The 23,331-nt window shown below is 40.3% G+C and overlaps 1 protein-coding gene across 1 annotated transcript in view; it reads right to left on the bottom strand.

The window, feature by feature from the left end:
- Positions 1 to 487: 487 nt before the first annotated feature.
- LOC308200149 (uncharacterized protein) overlaps positions 488 to 23,331 on the bottom strand; it is a 29,882-nt gene continuing 7,038 nt past the window's right edge. Inside the window, exons 2-9 of the mRNA XM_080605363.1 lie at positions 21,213 to 21,281; positions 17,419 to 18,477; positions 12,553 to 12,703; positions 11,825 to 11,918; positions 10,682 to 10,800; positions 9,541 to 9,683; positions 8,667 to 8,864; positions 488 to 6,579 (exon numbers count right to left, since the gene is read on the bottom strand). Of these exons, the coding sequence (XP_080461489.1) occupies positions 6,468 to 6,579; positions 8,667 to 8,864; positions 9,541 to 9,683; positions 10,682 to 10,800; positions 11,825 to 11,918; positions 12,553 to 12,703; positions 17,419 to 17,444 (843 nt within the window). The 5' untranslated portion in view covers positions 17,445 to 18,477; positions 21,213 to 21,281 and the 3' untranslated portion in view covers positions 488 to 6,467. The remainder of the gene's footprint in view (positions 6,580 to 8,666; positions 8,865 to 9,540; positions 9,684 to 10,681; positions 10,801 to 11,824; positions 11,919 to 12,552; positions 12,704 to 17,418; positions 18,478 to 21,212; positions 21,282 to 23,331) is intronic.

Raw genomic sequence — 23,331 nt, 5'->3', positions numbered from 1 at the left:
ACTGGAATATGAGCACATCAGGAGCCCAGCTCACTTAGTGACAGGCCTTGCAGCAGCCATACTGGACTCCGGCCCTTCAGAGGAATCAGGCCCATGGAGGAGATACGCTTATAGAGGCAGAAATGGCTTTCATTTACACACAGATGTTTATAATTAGAAACAGAAACTGAGATATTTTTTCCCTCAATATTGTCACGAGATATGTTCCACTGCAGTTATTTAAAAAAGGCCTAGAGTATTTCAGAAATGACCATTTACATAATTTACCAACCAAGCCACGGCATGCTCCCAGAGCCCTGACGCTTCTCTCACATTACAAGCAGCCCCTTCTAGCTGCCCTTACTTCGAAGTTGCTTGATGTTAAACACACACACGGAGTTACTACGTCCCATTATATTTTGCTCTAAGCGGAGATATTTGGGATATCGGGGGCTTTAATTACTTACCAGGACTTTCACTACTGCTAAGTACCACAGAAGACATTACCTTTTCAGCCATGTTTGCGGTTGCACACCTGAAGGTAACTGAGCACTGCGTCACAGTCACAAGGAAGGCACGGCAATCCATCTTCTGGGCCACCGAGGCATTACGCAGTGATGTAGAGCTGAAATGTCTCTCCAACAGCACCCTTCTAGCCCTTGGCCAGGCTCTGTCCCAGCCCTAGGTGGTCCCTGGCCGTCCGACCCTCCGGTGAATCCCCGCGGCCTGGTCTGGCTCCTCGTCATGGCACAAACCTCTGCCGCGCGGCCCTGCCCAGGCTCGCGCACGTTATACTAGCGTTGTACTAACGTTATCCTGCTTCCAGCACCGCAGCTCCTTCACCCATCCAGGCACTGGGATGTGACAATCCAGAATTTAAAGGCAGGTTTAGGGTGGACTTAATTATAGCCTTTTCAGTAACTGGCAGACATCTGGGCAGTAAATAGACCTGACTAGAATAAATGGAATTATAACTGGAGACAAATTTGTCCTGGAATTATTCTGGTACATTCAAGCTGACAAATATAATAACTAGGCACTCTGCTATTGTGAGTCTCTTTTTGGTTCAGAGTGCCCAAGTGTGATACTGTCGCAGGAAAAACCTTAGGACACTTTTATCTAATCTTTGCGGCACGGGACATAAGAAGTACTTTGAACACTTCCCTTTGTAGTTAAATTAATACTATATTCCAATTTCTCTCTGGGCATAGAGCTATACTTCTGAACTTCAGCTGTGGTTTTAGGCTTGTATGCATTGCAATGTTTAGACAAAGACAATAAACAAAGCAAAGGAGCAGAGGAAAACAGAATGCCAATACGTCCAAGTTAGAATCGGTGGTAAAACATTAAGCTGAGTGAAGAACTGCAGCAGGTCTAAGCTCCTTATCCTTTGTCTTGTAGACACTGTTGATTTTAAATGTCCTCCGAGTTGAACTCATTCTTCTATAATCTTGTGCCCTGAATTAGACATCTGTCCTCACGAAGAACTCTGCCTTTGAAAGATTAAATAGGGACAGCTCATTCAGAATGGATGTCTGTTTAATTTAAATTATTTTACTGATTTATTTAAATCCACAGAACTTTTTGCTCCACCAACAGTTTTGCTTTGCCTTCATGATACCAAGCATACCACATGCAGTGGTGGGCCTGAAGGTGGAAGTGGGAGAAACTGGGAGAACAGCTGGGCCTGGCAGGCAACGAAAGGCTTGCAGCAGCCTGAATGACCGGACCCGGAGTTTCATGCTCAAAAGAAGCATGGGCCCAACACAAGGAAGGTCTCTGGAGCTACAAGAGTGGCGCTGAACTAACACAGAAGAAGATGCAGGATAAGACCCCAAAACGTAAAACTCAAAGACACGCAATGCTGAGGAAAAGGTGAGAGCAAAGTACTGACTCTGAAAGGGCTTGGAGCCGCCAGTATAGATGCAGTCTCCTGTTTGACTTCCCTTGTGTTCAGAAAAATGGAACTTTGTACATTTTATGCAGGAAATTGAAGTTGCGTCAGAGAAACATCTGACTTCACCATCAGTTCCTTTTAATAGGAACATCCTTAAACCGGCTCAGTGCTCAGGTTGAAAGGAGTAATTCCAGCAATCTAATAGAAAGAAAACAGACAGTACATAGAGTAGAAGTGGGAAATTTATTATGTTAACACACAATAAAAATAAAACGATCAGTGTGAAAAAGAAAAAAAAAAGGCTGACTGCACAGTTTCCTGTAGTTTGACTATTCAAGAACCTTCTGGTCATTCCCAATTTGTTACTATCCATGCTTGTCTCGTCCCTGGTATGGTCATTACATTTATTTTTATAGCTGCTTTTATCCAAAGCATATGTTTTCAATGGCCTTCATTCCTTATCTTCAGTGCTTTCAATTACATAATGCGGCACGGTACCTGGCAATTCCAAAGCAAATGTATCTTGGATGATAGATTACAAATGAAAAATGAACGCTCTGAGACATCTTAATAGCTTATTTCCACCCATGCTTCCTGCCAATGTGCCTCTGTGTCTCATACATGTATCCAGATAGATCAAAACATCAGTATATTCAGTATATTCACCAGTCGGTATATTCACTGCATTCATTTTTAGTTTCAGTGCTGATAGCCAGGAAATAATCAAAAATGCTGAAGGTTCTTTATTGAACAGCAAAACTTAAATGGCAGTGATTGAAAACCGCCTTTATAGACTAGAAAGTATCTGATTTTAATTAGTTAGGAAGGAAATGGTAAAACAAAAGAACATAGTCTGATCTTCAGAAACATCCTCATGGGAAAGGGGAGAGTGCTCTGCTTCTCAAAGGTTAACAGCCTCGCGGTGCCCTTTCTGGGTACCCGGTGCCTGATTTGCGAGCTGGTTGCTTCCTGCCTTCCTCTCGTCCATGCAGAAGAAAGCTGTGCTTCTGCAGCTTCGAAGACAGTGGAAGTTTTGCTGTTAAATTAAACATGGGAAGGACTTGGGTAGTCACTTGTGTTAAGTGAGGGAATAAGCAAGTACCGAAGGCACCACTGTCTGATGCTGAATCTGCAGGCTCCATTGTTCATTTCTAGTTTGCCTCTGTTGCGCTCTCAGCCTCTGAAGCTCAGTGTAAGGGAGCTAAAAGAAAATGTTTGTAAAGAAAACCAGTGAGCCACTGCTCTCCTGTTCACTGTGCTCGTGTCTGGTACTGGTGGCTGCAACGCACAGTCCCGGAGAAGGATAATGGCCCACGGTCTTCATTTCCTGGGTGATTTAAATCATTTGGGCTGATAAGAACACAGTGTGCTTGTGCTTCGTGTTGTACAGGGTTAATGTGTACATGAGCCAAGGATCTTCTTTGAAATGCTCATTAGTAGCTGATGATTTCTTTTCTGTTAGGGCTTTGACTGCTTCCAAGACCCATGTACTTAATACTTTCAGATGTTTTAAATCCTGCTCTGGAATTCCCGGGATGACAGTAAATAGACTAAATGACAAGTGTTGTTTTTTCTCATTTTCTTTCAGGAATCTGTCTTTGATTTGGTATTGCTCACTCCTTATTTCATACTGAAAGACTGAGACATAATGACAGGTAGACAGTTATAACGAGACTTGGGAACTCACTTCTGATCTCTGTCAAACCCAGACCTGTCTCATGATGTTAGGCAAGATTTTGGGAATGTTCTGGTAAAGTTTCATGAAATATCAGGTCTGAAGGTATCTTTGTAAGTAATCAGAAATACACAGTTCATTTTGGGATGCTTTGATACCAAGCTCACAGGTGGTTGTTATTATTCTAGATTTCAGAGCGCAATCACTGTAAATAAAATCTCAAAACCTCCAGCCAAATAAAGGCTCTACTTTCATTCCACTCCTTCCAGGTTTTCTTGAAACCTTAGATTGGGTTTCGATTAGACCACTCCATAACATAACTGCAGAAAACAAAGGAATAAAGCTCAAGAGTAATTTGCTTCGAGCCCATCTTTTCTTGGGCTTGGACAGGTGTTTCTCATGACTGCAACACAGTCTTGGGCCGAAAGCCCATCTTTTGAGATGAGAACAAAACAGTCTCTTAACCTCATAGCAGCTGCAGTGATTCCTTCATCTTTTCTGAGCCCTGACCAAGTGCAAGGGATCTGCTCTCAGTGGTGCCAGGCCTGGAACACTGAAATGGGGCAAGCTTGGAATTCCCCCCCTAACAAATGTCACAGTCAAGCTGAGTGTAAGTTTAGCAGGAAAGGAAAGACAGCAATAATCAAATTTAGAGCCTAAAATGTGTGTTAATTTATCCCTGGTTTGGCTTGTTTCTAAAGGTTCCTGCTGCTGGGGTTTCCAGCTGCCTGGTGATGTTGAAATGTGTCCAGGGTGCTTCCTCTGTCTCGTGGCTGTTGTCCAGCCAAACAGCTGGAACCTGATTGCTCTTTCTTCCCGGTTTCCCTTGTGACAGTGCTGACAGTGAACGTCTCATTTAAATCTCATTGCAGCAAAGTGACTCAAACATTACCGGTACATTTTTGCTCCTGGATGCACTTTAAATAAGATCAGCGTGGCTCCCCAGATGGTACCTACATTCATCTGGGATTCCAAGCCAGAGCATTAAAATACTGAAAGGAAAACCGAGGGTGGAACCAGCTCCCCATCAGGAAAGAATAAACCAGCGTCCGTTCCTCTGTCTTGCGACTGACCCAGGTTTCGGGTCAAGAGAGGAAAGCCTCCGAGGGTGTTCCCAGGAGACAATCAGCCAGTTTCTTTGGAAAAGCTTGTTCCCCTTTTCCATCTCTCGATGCAGCAGCCTCACAGCAGGCAGTGTTGAGCTGCTTGCTCCTGTCTGTCTCCACCCGGGCCAGCAGGGGTTTTCCTTCCCACCCCATCTCCTCTCAGCCTTCGTTCCTGGCCTTACTTCGGAGGACACGGTGTTTTCTCACATACGTCCTCAGTCAAGAAGAATATATTCCATCCTTTGTTCTCACGCTTTCCATTCCCAAATGCAACAGTTGGGGTTTTATGTTGATTACTGTGTTATACTAGTTCTGGATAAATCTCTAGACTCGAGGTAGAGTACGGGCCTCATTCCTCAGAAGGTTTTCAGGTTTTCTGCTCTTTTCCTCCCTGCGTGAAAGACACCTGCTCTCTGGACCAGTTTGCCATGCTGCCCAGCACACGCTGTTTTGCTTTGCCTATCTCAAAGTTCTTGTCCCTGTGTAAACCACATCTCTTCCCTGAAGCTGTAAGAGCTTGTTGGACTGTATCATCTTGATATACCCTGTGTACGAGCCCCCAGCCTGACGCTTTTCCTTTCACAGCTTTACAAAAGATTTTGAGCTAGGTGCTGTTACACATTCAAAATCATGGGGTCTAGCTCATGCAATATTTTGATCAGGATCTTGACCAACTGTTTTGACTGCTAAGCTGTGGGAGAGGTAAGGATACTCGTAAGGGAGGGCCTTAACTTCTCGAGCTGGTCATTTCCCTTGCTCTGATCCAACGCAGCCCGAGCTGCTGCAGCTTTTCTGTGGCACTGCAGAGCACACAGGGCTGGGCACTCATTATTCCTCTCTCCGTAACTGAACCAAACCGCGCCTGTAGCCAATACACAGCAGAGAATTTATTGTCTGTCTCTGGAATTAGGCAATTCTGTTAATTGTCTTCGTTTTCCAGGACTCTATCATTGTCTTCCCGAACCATTAGTGGCATAGCTATTTGTGTACCAGCATGAGCTGCCTGGAAGAAAAGCTAAAATTGAACAGAAAGTGAATCAAAGACAAGGACAGACACCTCTCAAAGACAATTGCACTCAGATATCCCAGGGAGCCCTGATAAATCCCTTTCTTGCTTCCACAGCTCTTTTCCCTCATTGTAGCTTTGGTTTGAGGAACCTTTACTAAGCAGCAAGACATTCCTAAACAACACCAGCCACCAGCTGAAAGGCTTCTTTCTTCTTTTGTGATTTACTTTGTCACTGTTTTCTAGACATACCAAACGCAATGGTGCTCCTAAACAAATACTTTTTGCATTATTTTTGATTTTCTAAGTGCCAAAATGATTGGGGTGGCTCTGGCTTTCCCAAATACAAAGCCCACTCAAAAGCACTAAGGACATCAGTGGGACATAAAGAAGGAAAGTGCACAGCCTGGTCTTCTATTCATTTTTTTTCCCTTTGCAGCCTGGATGTTAATCCCTGTAACATTTCCTGCATTGGACATGTGGTCTGGAGTTGGACATGCTTTTGGTGAACACAATGGGAGTCAATAATTTTTTTTTTTTTACACAGAGTTCTTAGACCAACAAGTCACCCAATATTTTTAATACACTAAATTCATGACACTCAGCATACACGTTATGTCTTATTTATGTCATTTATCCATACTTACTTGGTGTCTGTGGTATCATGAGCACATTCAGAAGAATTTTATTTCTGATTCAATGCCTCTTTGATCAGAAAAAAAATATTAACTTCCATGTGCAGGATTTATTGATTCTTTAAATAAGGTGATTCAAGCGCAGTTGTGATGATACAAGAACACAGTGCTAGAGCACAGTACACATTTTGGGGAAAAAACTGGTATCTGGGGGTGAAAAGTCCTCTGGTAGTTTTGGGATACCATCCAGTATTTTCAGATTTGGCAAACTGAAGAATACACTTAAAAAGAGACAAAAGAAAAATAGAAATTGAGAGAAGTATTCTTTGGAGATGTTGAGAACCAAACAGACACTGACCAAAAAAAAAAAAAAGGGGGGGGGGATACAAAGATAACCAAAATATGTTTGTGTTGTTGGAAATCTTGATTTGGTATTTGTTGCAGAATTGATTCGGTAAAGAATTAATTAAATTTTCTCAGTTTTCATTCTGTTGCCAAATTTTTATATCCTCAAACTCATGAAAGCACTCCAGGTGTCTACATTTTGAACAGAGTACAACCAAACCAGTTGTCTGATGCAAAAGAGGGGGCACAGGGTTAGCCTAGACTGAAATTCCTAGGCTGCTGAAAATCAAAGACTCAGACTGCAAGGAGCTCAGCTCAACTTTTATCCTTCTGTGAGAGAGAAGCAGGGCTCTCTGCAAAGCACCTCCATTTCTCACAAAGAAAATAAGTCCTCCCTCTTTGGTAGGCATGCTGCCAAACTGAAATGAATGGCTCTACCTCCTGTCATACTGCTCCTTTCAAACAGCGTATCAGTATCTCTAACCTTGGTCATTACGACTGCTGTTTGCTTCAGAGGAGGCGTCTGATGGAATTGTTGCTCCCTACAAGCATTACACAGGGTCCTAACCCACATGCTGTGGCATTTGCTCCTGCGCCTTCTGAGGTGAGCACGGACTTCAGGGCTCAGCCTCGGCATGTCAGGGCTTTATCTAGGCTTGAAAATGATTCACTCTGTCTTCCAACACTGGCAGCGAAAGCAATACCAGAGAGATATATTTAATTGCTTTAAAAGTTGGTAGGATTAAGGGCATAAAGATAATTAATAGTTGTTAAAAAGCGCTTTTCAGCTTTTCTTCTCCTGGACCTTTTGATATGTAAATAAGATGTGAAACCCATTATATTAAATTTACTGTGTAACTTTCACTTTGATATCTGCCTATCCATCTTTAAAACGCACAAACATTACCATCACACCGGTAAAAGGCTGCCTACTAGACTGAAGTAAAAGACAACTGGAAGCTCAGAAAGATTTTCATTTAACAAGTTCCTTCTCTTTTTTTCTCTCCCGGAAAGAAAGGACTTCTCAGACACATGCAGTAAGGTTTATCTCAGAAATAACCTGCTGTAGATGACTGACTAGATTCTGTGTTTGTTGTTGGGAAAAACACCCAACCGTGTCGATTTCAGGAGTTCAGAAGGAACATGCTTCATTCCCCATCTTGACCTGTGTCCAATTTTTTTCCTGGCAATAGGGTTTTGGAGTCAACATTAATTGGGTAAAATGGAATAGGGATGTGAGTGTCAAAATGTGCATGAGACTCAGAATAAATTATCTTGCCCTGAATTCTCTACTCTGTCATGGATTTGAGTTTTCATTTCTAGTATCTGAGGCAGCTCAGTTAAGTTTATGCTATGTGGCATTGCCTGCAACCTGCACATACACCAGGTGGAGGATTCAAGGCAGTGCAGCTCCCACAGTGCTGTCACAGAGAGAAAGCACCGAATACAGAAAAAATCAAATGAAGGTAACTGAAATGTCTCTTGCTTTAGCTCCCATCTTTCAACACATCCTTCTCATTCCACCTCTGACATCTAATGCAATTTAGACTCCTTTCGGAATACATGAGTGATGCAATGAGACAGAAGAGAGTTTGAGTAATAGGTAGTTTCTATTAATAAAAGAGAATCTAATTTATCTGCCCTACTCGCTGTCTCTAAACGTGATCCATGGACTTAGTTCAGTTCATGAACTGCCATTCACATGATTAGAAAGCCTCCCAGGAAGTTTCTGAATACTTTGTGGCTATTCTCAGATAATGGCTTGCCAGCCCACCTTCCTGAAGCACCTGTGATGGTTGGGAATATGGGCAAATAAAGAGATTACTTGGGAGAGCTTGTATTTCACAGAGTCACAGAATGGCCCGGGATGGAAGGGACCTCTGGAGGTCATCTGGTCCAAACTCTTCTTCTGTCATTGGACACCAAATCTGGGATCCTGGTTGAGATCCTACTCTTTTTGTGCTCTCTCACAAATATTTCTTGTGTTAACCCACTTTTTTGCCCACGGGATGATAAGACTTACTGTTGCCTGTAGCTTTCTTGAAACTCACAGGGATTCCTCTTGAGTATAAGGGATTCGAGTGGAGTGTGTCTCAAGTCTGATATTCCACTTAGTGTCATAATGTTATTTTCAGCCAGTGATAAGTGCTGAATCTGAGGTATTTTTGGCAGCTGTTTGAAGGATGTAAAGTAGTTTTTATTGACATTTAGTTCTCTGCATCTGTAAAGTACAAAGCATATGACATCACTGACCACATTCATAATAGTACACACCTGTAATCCAAGCATGGCATCTTGGAGTTTCCAATGAGAGGTACAACAATTTGATTCCTAGGGACCTGTTTTCACACTTTTTTACATATGTGTTATTTTTGCTAACCAAGGTCTGCAAGATAATATCTTTATACTTTATACTCTCAGCTTTCTCTATATTGTACAATAGATACATCATTACTCCTGTTCCCTGTATGAGAACTTTTGATATACCTGGCCACAAGACATCAGAATAGCAATAGATCCATTGTAAAAATATAGTTGTAATGGTTGCACCTGGCCTCTCTGCTCAGGTCATGTTCCACCATCTCTTCGTACACATTCTTTTAGCGTTTAACAAGTTCTCTTTTAGGAAAAATATCACTGAACTTGAGAAGATTCATGAATTATCCACCAGGAATAAAGGGGACATCATCTTACCTCCTTACTGAATATTTTCAACTCGGGTATTACATGAACTCAGAATAGAAATATACTGATGGGATTCTCAATATAACAACTCCCAAAATATCATATTTTGGCAGTTTGCAAGAGTCTGCTCCAGCCATTACTTACATAAATAACAGTTTTTATTTCTATGATATCAAATATATATATATATATACGCAGAACATTTTGTCTACCTTGGCAACCGTATGGCACTTAGGTCTGTCAAAGAATTGTCCACCAACCACAGTTTTTCCACACGAATTAATCTTTGAAGAATTCTTCTGAAGTTTTCCACCTGGTAAAGATCACCCAGGTCCTGAAATGAGAGGTTCAGCTCCTTGGGAGAGAAAAATAATAGAAATTACTTAAATTTTTTTCTTGCTTTCTAGTAACTACATTACTAAATCTTTTCAACGTCAGAATTAGTTAAAAGGTGAATCGATTTTATTATGCTTCTCTTCCACCAATTAAAAACAAAAGGTGGTGCCAAATTTGCCTTTGAATCATAGCGATGCACTGCATAATGCAATGAAAGTAAGGGTCACCTGAAGCGGTAATGATAGAAAAAGCTGGAGTTTTGCCAATCAGATAGCAGTCATCTGCGTGGGGTTGCAGATAGGAGTGTTTCTCGAACTCCAGCTCTCTCTATCGTCATCTGATCCACCGGTCTCCTTCCTCCACCCACTCTCCAACAGTCTTTTCCATAATCTCCCATTTTCTTTGCTTCATTATTTTTTTATTTTCTCCCTTGTGCTCTTTTATTCCAGAAAACATCTCTTAAGCATGTGAACCTTTCTTCCAGTCTCCTCCTTCCTCTTTGATTAGGGATGCCTGCGTGTGTGCTGGGTGGACAAAGCAGGACTAAGTGATCATGGCTTAAAGTAAGTTCCTACATGGCTTCCTCCTTGATCTCAGGGAGGTCATCACTTATTCCTGATGAGAACCTGCAATAATGTGGTACCTCCAGCCAAAAGAATTGCCTAAGCTGGTATGAGGACAGAGAGGGAGAACTGAAATGAAACTACTCCATTCTCTAACATTTGATTATCATTTTTTTGAGGAAGGTGCTAAGAAGGCAAAGAATTTCACTATTTTTATACGCCCAAGCACAAATGAAGCTCTATTACAAGATAGGAGCTAACTCTTCTTGCTGGGTCAGAACTCAAATTACAACGTATTCCAGTGTTCCTTCCAGCTTGTTGTTTAAACCTTCTGGTTTAAAGTGTCGTGGTGCCAACCTGAGCTTTAAAACTACCAACTGCAAGGAGCAGCCAGTGCATTATTTATTTGGCTTATTTACAATCACAGAACAAAGAACTAATGAGAAAGTTTTACAGCACAGTTTTCCCAGTTCTCTTGAAGTTTCTTTTGCCACTTCTCTGTGTCAGTTACTAGTTTTCTTTTTTTCAAAGTATGTTCTTCTCCTCTGAAAAACAGCTCTTCTTCTGAAGGCCCTGCTCAGAAAAAAAAAAAAAAAAGATTTACAGTAATGGATGTGATATAGAACTGGCATTTAGCTACTTGCTGAAAGATTATATATATGGCTGGGATGATATCTGAAATGAGGGAATATATATAGTATTAAAGGTGCGTAGGTTTCCAGGCTTCAATGAAGTAAATTATTGTGAAGATGTTCTACCATTTCTGGGCCCATTATTCAGCAAGCAATTTAAGGTCATGATGATTTGGTACATGGTTAGTAAGTGACATTTCTTCTACAGCTCAGAAAAAAAGGTTTTTTTCTAAACGGTTGCGCACAAGCATCTGAGTTCTAAAATACTGTTTCTATATATTCTTTCATAGGGTTTAACTAAGATTATGTAACAGAGATGTACTTATCCTTCAACTGTCCTGAGCAAGAGATATGTTTCTAACTCACCAGTCACTGATAACAGCTGCAACTTGGCCTAATATCCTCATTTAAAACTTCTTTGTATTAAGAACAAAACATGCTGAAGACTTAAAGTCAGTGGGTCTACTGAAATGCTAACAGCTATGAACATCTTTAAATTTCTACTGAAAGAAAGGACAGTGTGGCAGTCACTAACATGCAAACACCAGATTTTAAAATCCATCTTTCATTCCTCTTTCTTGAGTACACCTTTAGACTTTAGCCTTAGAGTAATGTATGTGTCACTGTTTGCAGGACTAGACTTCACTCTTGGTTTCTTGTTTGGTATATGCCTGTAGCATTTTGAACAGTATTTAAATGTTAATGAACTTTTGAGAGAGGTAGTAAACACCAGAATACTAAATTTTTTTAAATTAAGACTTCTGCCTTTTGTTTCCTGTTTTCAGAGTTACAAAGAGTATTTTCATAGCAATTTTCAAAAAGTAAGGTTGTACAATATGGAGCGAAATCCCATCCCTTTTCAAAACAGTGCTGAACTCCATGGTTTCATCTCTAACATTTAACAGCACGCTTTTAGAATAAATAGAGATGAGGCATAAACATAAATATGTCTTTTTGTTCTTTACCTTTTCTCACTCGGGGACAGTGAAGCTGATTTCCTTGAACATCATGTTCTTCTATGTCATGCCAGCTGAGATACTTGAAGGAATCAGAAGGAAGCTTAAAAAAAAGCACACACGCACACACAATAAAAACAAAGAACTAAAAGAGTCAGTTAACGGTTTTTTAGGTTTTGGCATTATATTTTCTTATATTTCTTGCCTTATTACAGTATCAACAATATTCATACATGTTTACACTGTCTTCTACCTTAATAACATTTGGTGAAGAGCAAAATGATGTATGGGAGTGAGAATACAACAGCATGCATTTGTACATGCATATGCATGTACACACATTTATGGATCATCTTACATACAAAATAACCTGCATGCAAATGAGACATTAAATCTAAACATAAAAAACGTGCCACTGCAGTCAAGAACATGAGGTTTCTGCCCATTTTGCCTTTCCACTGAAACGTGTTCTATAATTTCCAGGGCATTTTCCCCTCAAGTTAATGGCTGAGCAATGTATGCATCCAGAAGCTGGTAGATGCTGTAGGGATTCAGCCACAGCTGACACCATAGCATATAATCTTATTTGTAATCTGATCTAGCTTTGGAAGATAAAAGGCCTCCTTGCATTAACATAATAAGCTTCAAAGCTGAGGAAGAGATTTCAGCCTTAGTTACCCTTTGTCGATGTCTCTCATCTATAAACTTGTCATCGGACCAGTACACCAAACACTTACTGGGGAAGGCAGTCCTGAGTCCCAGTTCTGTCTGATGAATCCTCTGCTTGGTGATAAAACTGGTGGAATAATATCTGTATCACTCAGGACGGAGCAGCAGGTTGAATAGGACTTACAGAATTTCTGATTGCTTGTAGTCAGACCTGAGGAACTAGAGAGATGTAAAACCAGTAATCGATTCTGTTCAAAGAAACACAAAATATTTTATAATACTAGAAAATACAGAGTAGCAAGGGGTAGGGCATACCACCAGATGAGAGCCTCATGATCCTGTCAAACCACAGTTACAGCAGTCCCCTCCGGTCCCTTAACAGGACCTCTCACCTAAGGAGCATTTACGTACATACAGGAGGCTTTCAGGGGTACGTCCAAACATTAGGCAGAGGCACTTACTGGCAGTTTGTCAGAAAAACTCAGCCTTGGAGATAATGAAGAACTGAACCTGTTCAATAACATGGTATGTCCCCTTCTCTCCTTTAATTTATAATAAGATATAATAATAATATTATAATAATAAGACATTTAATAAATAGCCCTGCTGTCATATATCCAGCTTGTATGAAAAGATAACTCAGCTGCATAGTTATTTTAATCGAAGTTCCAAAGAGGAGCTGAACTTTGTTTAATAGAGTCTTGAAGTCATGTGCTTGTGAGCTTTGCCAGCTCATTGCCCAAGAACACTTTCAAAAGTACATTTTATATACCCCAAATGGTGTAATTTCTCCAATTGTGCTTCACAGATATCGAATAATTTGCAGACTGGCAGATGCAATTTAGAAATTTACCATGGAATACTTCAGAAAAATAATTTTAACTTAGTAAGTGTGTGCATACAGCACTATAATTTGACTTTTACTGTACCAGCTCAGCTTGCCAAAAAGTATCAGCTGTCAGAAAGCATCATTAAAACAATTATAGTCAGGAGCAGAAATGGAGAATAAAAATGCTGCTTTAAAATGGTCTGGTGAGGATGGTAATGAAAGTTTCATATTTAGTGTTAAAGACAAGCTAGATAGCACATCGGCTAAAACTTAAGATTACAGACTTATTGGCAAATAATCATGAAGAGACTTACTCTGTTGACCTTCTAAGATTGTTATGCCTCTTCAAACATTATCAAAACCAAATATTACTTCTAGCCTGGAAGCGCATACTGGCTGTAGAGAAAAGTACTGACATATGGAATTACACCTCCCTTCTTGTTTTACGATTTTTATTTTTTTTTAATGCAATCAAAGCTGCCACAATAAACCATAGGTGACTTAAAAGCTGAGAATGCTCAGCATTTCTGAAAATAACAGTTATTTACTTAGGCATTTTTAGAGGTTGTCTTGAGGCAAAGAGACCATTTTCAGATGTGTGTGCTGCTACAAGTCAGCAGGCATTCACGCACGCAGCAACTGTGAAAAGAAGATTTACCTTTGGTCAATGTGAAAAAAGAAAAGAAAAGAGAAAAAAAGTGCTGGGAACTCTTGCTTAGAATTGTCCTGGTATTTACTTTGCTTCCTTACGCATTAAATGAGGTCATATTAGAGAAAGATATAAAAATGCTTTTATATTCAAGGAAAAGATCTGTTATTCTTCTAAGTAATGGAAAAAATTGTTAAGACATATTCAAATAACTGTTTTTAATTGTGAGACTTTTCAAAACCTTCCTCTCACCTAGAAACTGCCTCCTCTGCTGAGACATGAACATACACTGCCAGTCCCTTGAAATGTGGGCTAAAACATTTTAGCTGGATGATTTCTATTCTGATATTTTGGCAGAAACCCACTCGCTAAATTCTGTACCAGTGATAGAAAATAAAACATAAAATTCCAGAATCAATATGTGATAGATAACACTTCTCAAGTCAGGTGGGTAGTGAGATTTCTATTGGAAAGAGTGACAGAAGGAAGCATTTTTCATCTCAAAACTGCCTGAGTTTAATAAGCACCAGCTGGACCCTAACAATGTGTCACAGGATTTTGCAGAAGGAGTGAGTGCAACACCGCTTTTCTCTCTCTTGCTTTGTTTTCCCGATCATTTTGCTGTAAAATTGACATAAAAGAAATTGCAATGAATGAGGCAGGATGCAATTCCAAACAATTACAGATCACACAATACATGAAAGTAACAAAATTTTCTGCCTTGATTGTGAGGCCCTTCGGCTGGATATGAATCTCCAATGACACCTCTGGGAGCACCACACTAGATTATGTCAAGCATTAGGGAAAAAAATTAGATTCATGATGTCTGTCCAGGCTGACTCATTTCCTCTCACTTTGCCTGCAGTGAGAAATTGGTGGCTATCATAAATCACAGATCTAAATTCTTATGAGAGAGGAATTAATTTCAGTAATGGAAACCCTCTGTGGCAATAACCTTCCTCCATTCCTCTCTCTTCTTGGGGTTTGGGGTGGGGGGGGTCAGCATCTGTGATGTCTTTTAAGTAGAGATACTTAGCTATATTTTAAGAATCCTATAAAACGGGATTGGAAATGAAACATAAAATAGTAAGGGGGAAAAACCTTGTATGTGACCAACTCCTAATTTCTGAGGCTGCTGGTATCATCAGTATGGCTTTGGCCACTGTTATCCAATCTGCGCACAAAATTAGAGAATAATCAAGTAAACATTAAACATCTAAAACCTTGATCTGGATGAAATATGATTATTCTCACCTAGCTGGAGTTGCCAGCCTGCAAATTGTCTTGACTCCGTCTACAGTTCGTGGAGACAAGTGGGTACGTCCATATATTTCCAGCTGGAGTCTGCTCTGCCTACACGAGGACTACGATAAAGGAGGACTATCATGACGGTAAGTCATGACTATCGCTGTGTTCTTTATACTTGTTCATTGGTGGAAGTCAGAGTGGAGAATGAAGTGGCTCAAATACTTTGTGAACTGGGCAGAATGAGTAGAGAACAGCTATTGTTTTTTTCAAAACATGATTTATGAGACTTCACGCTGTATCTTGAAACATCGTGCACTCCTATAGACTTAACTAATAAAAGTCACAGAAATATCGAGACGTCGGTGTCAGTCCTGCCAGTGAAATGGGTCTGCCTCTCCTCACACTGAAATCTTAGCAAAATTTTCATAGGCAATAAAACATTGTGAATTTTCTCACAGCAATGGGAGTACATTTGAGTCCAGCTGACTTTAAGGGTAGAATACATTAAAAGCCCATGAAACGCTTTGATGAGCTATGGGTGTGCTACTTCTGAAGCTATACCAGTGAAATAGATATTCTGTGTGAAAAATATCCCTCCTGTGTATTATTTTAGGCATTTGGCCTTTAAGAAAAGGCTTTCGGTCAAAAGACTTTTCTCCTGACACAACTGGCAGCCTTGATACGGAAACATTTTAGACGCTGGAGCGCATGTTCAGCTTTGCCTCGTGAAAAACAGTAAATGGCAAGCTCGGCAGATGAGCAGTCGAGACAAGGTGGGCTATAAGCAAACACTTGCAATTGGGATTTGGAAGGCTTTTGTCCTGGTGTGTTGAGCAGTTGCGGGGCCTGGCCTAGCCTCCAGGAGCGCTATCCCCAGCTGCTTCCCAGGACTCAGCGGCTCCAAGCAGGCCTAGCTTTCACTGAACCATGCCTACTTTCCATTTAAATCTGAAATGCCCTTGATACAAAAGAAGTAGGGCTGCTTATTCTGTCTCTTGGGGACATGCAGAGTGGGAATTGCTCTGGTGACTGCTACGGCTTCACCTCCACACAAAGCAGAGAGCACGTGTGATGGAGGGCGTCAGGCTCCTGTGCAGCTGACCCCAGTGAAGCCCGCTCAGATTGCTACTTAACAGCAGAGTGCTTCGAGACCTTTTAGTCCTGCAACTATACAAGTGGAAAACATGGATCACTCTAAGGGATTAAAATCTGCTGAATTTTAAGATCATCTTTAAGAAAACAAAAAAAAAAAGAAAAAAAAAAGGTGATAAACCCTCCCAGAGTGAAGAGTTCTTATATCCAGATAAGAGCCACTGGGTTCGCATAGGCTCTGACAGAGCTGGTTATGGATCTGTCCAAACCACTCGCACAAATAGCTAGCTGTTTGCCTGCATGATGCAAACACCCAGTTATTTATGTTGTCTCAGCCAAAGCTGATCAACAGAAATGAACTGCAGGGTTAACTTACAAATGCAATTTGTAAAGGTATTTAAAAGGCAGGAAACTCGGAATTCAGGCTGTGCTTTGTTCAAAATGCACACAATTTACTGCTATGTAGCAGGTGTTGCTTGTATGCGAAGGTTTATTATGAGAACCCTCTGAACTTAGAAGAGTAGAGGACTTGGACATAGTGTTTTCATGCTCTATTGCCCTTCAATTATTTTTATAGGGGTTTTATGAGACGTTATCTCGCATTCTGAAGCAGTTCATCTGAGCATAATTTAGTAACAAACACACCTGTAAGTTACGAATCCAATGCATCCTTGCTGCTAACTCAATCATCAATTATCTTGCTTTACGCATCATGAAGTTGCCCCCCCAAAAGACATAATTAACATAATTAGTTCTTATTGACATAATTATACATTCCTAGTATATTAACTAGTATTCCGTGCAGCTCTTCATGGATCTAACTTGCCAAAATACAAATTCCACACCTCAACGTGCCTGTTGCACATCTTTATAATAAATCATACACCTTTGTTGGGACACCTTCTGTCTTCCAGTAATGACACCAAGCCAATGACACCAAGAAAAAACAAAACAAAACCATTTTTTCCTGTTTTCACTGTGCAACAATCTCCATCAGCAATACAGGTTGGCACATTTTAAAAAGACACTCGATCCTGTAACACTATCTTTGTTGTCAAAGCATGTCAAGCCAGCTGTGCAATGTCTGCAGGTACTTCTCTTCTTTCACCCTCCTACCTTTCAGACATGTCTTGCTGCTGCATGAAATCCTCTCATCATGCAGAAGGCCATTTGTCTACAGCCCACGCTTATCTTCCCATCTTTTCCCCTGCACAGAGAGGAGGTTCGACATCCTCGGAAGAGAAATGACCCGCAAGGATCCTGGCCAGGGCTGTATGGATTCAGAGTCTCCAGGACAACCCTGTCACCTCGCAACGCAGCGGGGTTAGGAGCAATTGTCACCGATCCCTTAATTGCATCAAGCAAATCCCTCTGCTGGTGTAGCTGGTACCGGTGAGCTGTCCGTCCTTCCCTGAGGTGGCTGCAGGTAGGTGGGTGATACCTGCTGCCAGACACGTGGTCACCCCGATCAGTCTCCCTGACTGCACGTTTCTGACTTCTTTCACGGTTTTGCCCACTTGAAGTTCAGATTGCCTTTGCTTAAAACATCCCCTCCTTCACTAACGTCTGTTAAACAGCTTGCTAAGTAATCCAAGAACTTGGGATGAAAACAAAATAGATGCTTGTAGAATCTGATATTTTAAGTAATGTTCATTGAGGGCCTTTATGAGCATCTCTCTGCTCTGCTGAATGTCCTTGCACCACTTAAGCATGCTCAGCCATTTTATACCCAACCTTCCAGGCTACCTTCTTCGAGTTTGCATCTGAGAATGAAAACAAGGAACTTGGTGGAAACTGACAGGTCAGTTTTGTGCCTATTTTTATATTATATTTTTCTTTCAAGTTTAAAGCTATAGGTCTTGTGAATGTGTAGTGAAGCTATCCACTTTAAAATGGGTTCGGTGGTATGCTCATTTGGTTCACTCAGACAGAGTGGAGCTGCTGGCAGCATGCCACTGATGGAATTGCAGCAGCTCAGTATTGTTATGGACATTGACTAGTCTCTGCTGAAGTTTACAGGTGGCTTTTAAACTCCAACAGTAGTTACGGGAACCAAGTTTTGATGTTGTGCTGTATAAGGTTATAATAGAGCAGTCAATCATGCCCTATTGATCTGCAAGTGCAGCTCCCACATTGCAGGCATAGCTCCTTCCTCACTTGAGCCTAGCCTTCATACTGAAAGAAGAGGGGATAAATGGATTAGGATCAATGTGAAAAAAATTACATAGTAAACTCCTCTGCCCAGGGATACTCAACTGGAAATAACATAGTCATGAACTTCTACGGTTCTGCCTTCCGACCTTTCATTTTCTTCACAGAAAAACTATTCCCTGTCCTCCCTTTCCTTCAGAATTCCCTTTTCTCTTCTTCTTGGTCATTATAAAGGCTGGTCATTAAAATAGATTTTTACATATAAAGGCTCATACTTTCACGAAGAGTGCTTGAAGTCTCCAAAACATTCTGTTAGAAATTTTACTGGCAAATTTTATTTTGCCAGTAAAATACAAGATATACAATATACAAAGGTATTTGTGGCCCCAAATGTTGACTCATCAGTTCATTATCTGAAATTTAATAAAATAGCTACTCCACTCAGGTTTCACTAAAACTTCAGGTTGTACAGAGTTAACTACAGGGTGGGCAGAGAATGGGGTATGAAGAATCTCATCAGGTCAGTTAAGCACATCTTTTCTCTACCTGCTCAGAATAAAAATTAATATTTCATTTTTAAATTAAACAAGACGGTAATCTGGGGGCTTCTTACTTAATATTTTTCTTCTCTGTATTAAATGAAAGTCCACATCATATTAGTCCACATCACAGCCTAATGGGCTTCAGATCTTCTATGGCAAATACTTTCCTCATAAAGCATATGAAAAATTTCCTATGTGCTACTTCAGTGAAATGACATATTTAAGGTGGTGGCAGCATTTCCATTGTAAACACTCTTTTTCACATCCTTACAACCTGCCCATAAAAATGTGCTTCTGCCTAGAAATTCAGCAGCATAACCACAACCCTGCAAGAAAGCAATAGCTTCTCCCTCTTTGTCCAATTCTGATAATAATTTTGTTTTCGAAGTGGCTGAGTGGGGCAAATACACAGTGAGCAGCCTTCTCAGCCACGTGTCCCTCCCACCCACATGCGACTGATCAGATGCTTCCCTGCATGTCCTACAGATCCAGCTGGTGCTCTCCTGAAATATGTATGAACTGTGCGGAATCCGCCTCATCCTGAGACCTGACTAATGACAGCAACAACTCAAATTATCACGGCTGCTGTAGGCCACAAGATGCCCTGTTGTTCTGGGCACCACAGAAAGGCACTAAAGAGAGTTTGCTCCAGAGAGTTTAATTGAACAGAGCAGACAGACAAAGAGTAGGAGAAAGGCAATAATATTATCCTTCCCCCTTTCATAATAACTGAAATACTCAGACCATGAAATCCTGGCGCTGTGGCAGTCAACAGCAAAAAATCTGTTAATGTGAATAGGGTCAGCATTCATACATGATTCACAGAGACTGGCTTCATTAAAATCAGACCAGACGAGCAATCTGCCTTTAAAGCCTATGCACTTAAACTGCTGAGATTTTCAGATCTGACATTGTGTTAATAATCTTTAAAGAATAGTTAACTGACAGTTCTTCATTATGTTTTTGTGATGTGGGAATACAGCAGTTTGTAAAAATCAGTTTGTTGATTTTATTTCATGTTCTTTATGGAAGTTTCTTACTTAGTGTTAGCTTGATACCTGTTGGTGTTTTCAGACCGTTAGGTTGATGACACCAGTACAATCAGATCTAAAAATCTGATGACATTTATCTACAGTAGAAAGTTAATTTTTGATAAAACCAGGAATCTATGGTAATCATGCTGGATGACTTGGTTAGGGAGAATTTCTTCGAATATTTAATTGGCATAATCTGAATGGATACTCAGAGGAAGCACTAGGAAAGGAACTGAATATTAAACGCATATATGCTCATCTGTGCTCCGGCACATAAGCAGGCATTCTTGCATAAACTCTCCAGTTATTTTGTCGGGTTTCCTAGGCAACAAATTTCTTTTTGTCCTGCCCATTCAGGATTCCAGTAAAATGTTTCACTCCCAGTGGTAGGACTTGGAGAGAGTTTACAGGGAAAAGCCAAGTACAGCAGAATAAAGCCTTGGACAGGAGAAGAGCAGAGGTAGCGCAGCAGTTCATCAGGGTTACCAGACAAAAAGGAATCAACAACTAACTGCATAAATAACTGAAGAGAAAACTACGTATGTCTGGTTTTCCAAGGTGTTATAAAGCCAAGAGTTTCTGGGGGGTTGCTGGGGCCGTAACCAAGCAACACTACTGAAACTTGGTCCTCCCTTCTGGAAAAACAAAGGGCTTGCGAGGCCTAACGACAATATCTGGCACTGAGGATTGAGTCTTTCCATTGATTTTATGGTCTTTGGCTCAAGTCACAGAAAGAGATATTTATGGAATGAAGAATGGCATTTTTATTTGGTTTAGGAGACACTATCAAATTTGCCTTTACTAATAAAACGTCAGTCAAAAATTCTGGAAGAAGTACACTTTTTCTGACACTACAGAAAGAACACGTATAAGTAATGATTTGAGATTTTTTTTTCTCAAAAGTTTCTTTTCTTTACAGAAAATATACATTTCCTAAAAAATAGAATGGGCATAACTTGCCTTCTCTTGTAGCTGGCAACTTATCTGTGGGTATGTGAAAGGGAAAACAAAATTATATCCAAAGTCAGTGGCATGCAGCACTCCTGTTCATCGAAGTGCAATAATGATTTCTCCCATTAGAAGTCTCACTTAGATAAGGTATATTTCCCCTTTCACCTTAAAACACAGCTTTTCATATTGCACAGTTATTGCATCCCTCATCCACAGATGCACTTAAACTTACGCTTAACCTTTTAGTCCTTAAGAGTAAGGCCACTGCATTCAATTGGAGCAGAGTCAAACTTCCATGTGCCTACAGAAGAAAATAAATAAATAAATAAATAGATGGTATCTGCCAGATATCTGACAGATTTTTCACGAGAATGAACCAAGCATTCTTCTAGGGAGGTCATGGTTTAGAGCTCATTGAAATTGATAGGCAAACTGCCATCCATTTTAATGAGCTTTCTGTCAGTCCTGACTTGTCCAAATGCTATTTCTGTCTATTCTCAAAAATTGAAACATCTTATCCAAAGCTGCCAAAATGAATAAAGTCAGACAGTTGATGAAGCCACCAAGAGATGAAAACTCTGATAAGAGCAGGACAGTCTCACTGTCTCCATCCACGTCTCTGTTATGAATCTCATGTTTCACCTTTTCATATTTTAATTGTTAATAATTCCCAGTGGAATACAATGCTCATTAAGCGCTTCCTAATTTATTGAACATAAGTTTCATGAGGTAATTTTAATCATACGAAAATCATTCTAAATTAATTTTGATAAATAATTTCCTGTTGCAGTCTTCTAAGCTTCCTTTTGCACTCTGCCATTTGAAGCAGCATCTCTGGTTATTCTCCTGTCTAACTTCCATCATTGCAGATGCTACCGAATTTCCATAAACTGTTGTATTTATTTATGTAACTGCTGACAATTGCTAAAGAGTTATGTTTCTTTTTTGGGGGGGAAGGGGGAGAACTGATTACCTGAATTATAGGGAAAAAATTGTTTCACGTCATATATCAAAATCCTGCCTTCCTGAAACTCACATCTTGCAAATATGGGAATACTTAGGAGTCACCACAGCACGCCTTTAATAAGCTGGCTTTACAAAGTTGTCATATGTTAGGTATTTAGGATAAATAGGCATAATCTTTTTAAATATGGAACAGGAAAACTACTTATAATACATTTGACTCATTCGGTCTGGCATTATCAATGCCAGCAGTTCTCAAATTCTTTATATTGCGCAGCCTTTCCTTTTGTCTGAAATACTTTGCACCTTTCCCTTCCTTTCTCCCCAGTACATTTTTGCCTTACATGTACATCTGTTTCATTCATATACTGAATACGTGTAGGTGGGTGCGTGTACACACAATACACAGGATGCCACCTGCACAGCCAACCCATTTTATATGTGTACTTATAGGTAAGTGTAACCGTAGAAGTGCATATACATTTGAGTGTGCATATTTATGCACATCTGCATACACATATTTAATAAATGTGCAGGGACAGGCAGGGAAACAGAGTATAAGTACTCTTATACAGATAACAGTTTCATAGAAGATCACTGAATTTTAGTACAAATGTGCTTTAACGAATACCTACTCTCTTTCAAAGAGCAATCCCTTCTTGCTCTAGTTTCGATGATACAGGATGTTCTCCTGAGCTACAGTTCTGATTAATGTTACCCTGTTGCTGGGACAAGACCATAAAAACCACCGAGCTCTACATATGCGAAGAAAGGACTGAAAAAACAGGAAAGCACGCGAAGCAATGCAGCTGAATGACGAACATAATTTGGTTGTTTAAAATTCACAGACAGCTGCCTCCACTGCAACCAATGATGGAACTGAGACCTATGAATGTGTATTTACAGGCAGAACTTGTTTCCTGACATCTCTGATTTTTTTTATCCCTGTTCTTTCCACAAGTCTTATTGCCAAGAAAAAAAAAGTAGTTCAAATGAAAGTCTTGTTATTATTCACTGTCTGCAAGCATAATAAAGATGTTTTCTAGCTGAAAACAGAAAGCAGGGCCTCCTACAATCATGGGGAAAAGAAGAGTGAAGTGCCATCTATTTTTATTGAAGATCTATTGTTCATGCAACTTTTCTCAGGAAATCCGAGTAATTTGCTCCCAATTGCTTTCAGTTTGAAAAAAATGGCAGCCTGGTGTTACAAGCAAGCAGAAAGAGCATTATTTCCCTTCAGTGCTTATTTTATAGGAAGGACAAAGACACATTGTAGCTAGAAACTGGCACGCCCTGCCAAAAGAGATGAAACGTAATGAAAATGTGTTTCTGGTTGAAGTCAGAGAATGCATTTGCCGTATCACATGGTCATAAAGACTTCACAAAGG

The sequence above is a fragment of the Anser brachyrhynchus genome (genome assembly GCF_964034855.1).
Source record: "Anser brachyrhynchus genome assembly, chromosome: 9".
NCBI lineage: Eukaryota > Metazoa > Chordata > Aves > Anseriformes > Anatidae > Anser > Anser brachyrhynchus.
Note: the sequence above shows the minus strand (reverse complement) of the source record. Positions and strands in the feature narration are given on the sequence as shown.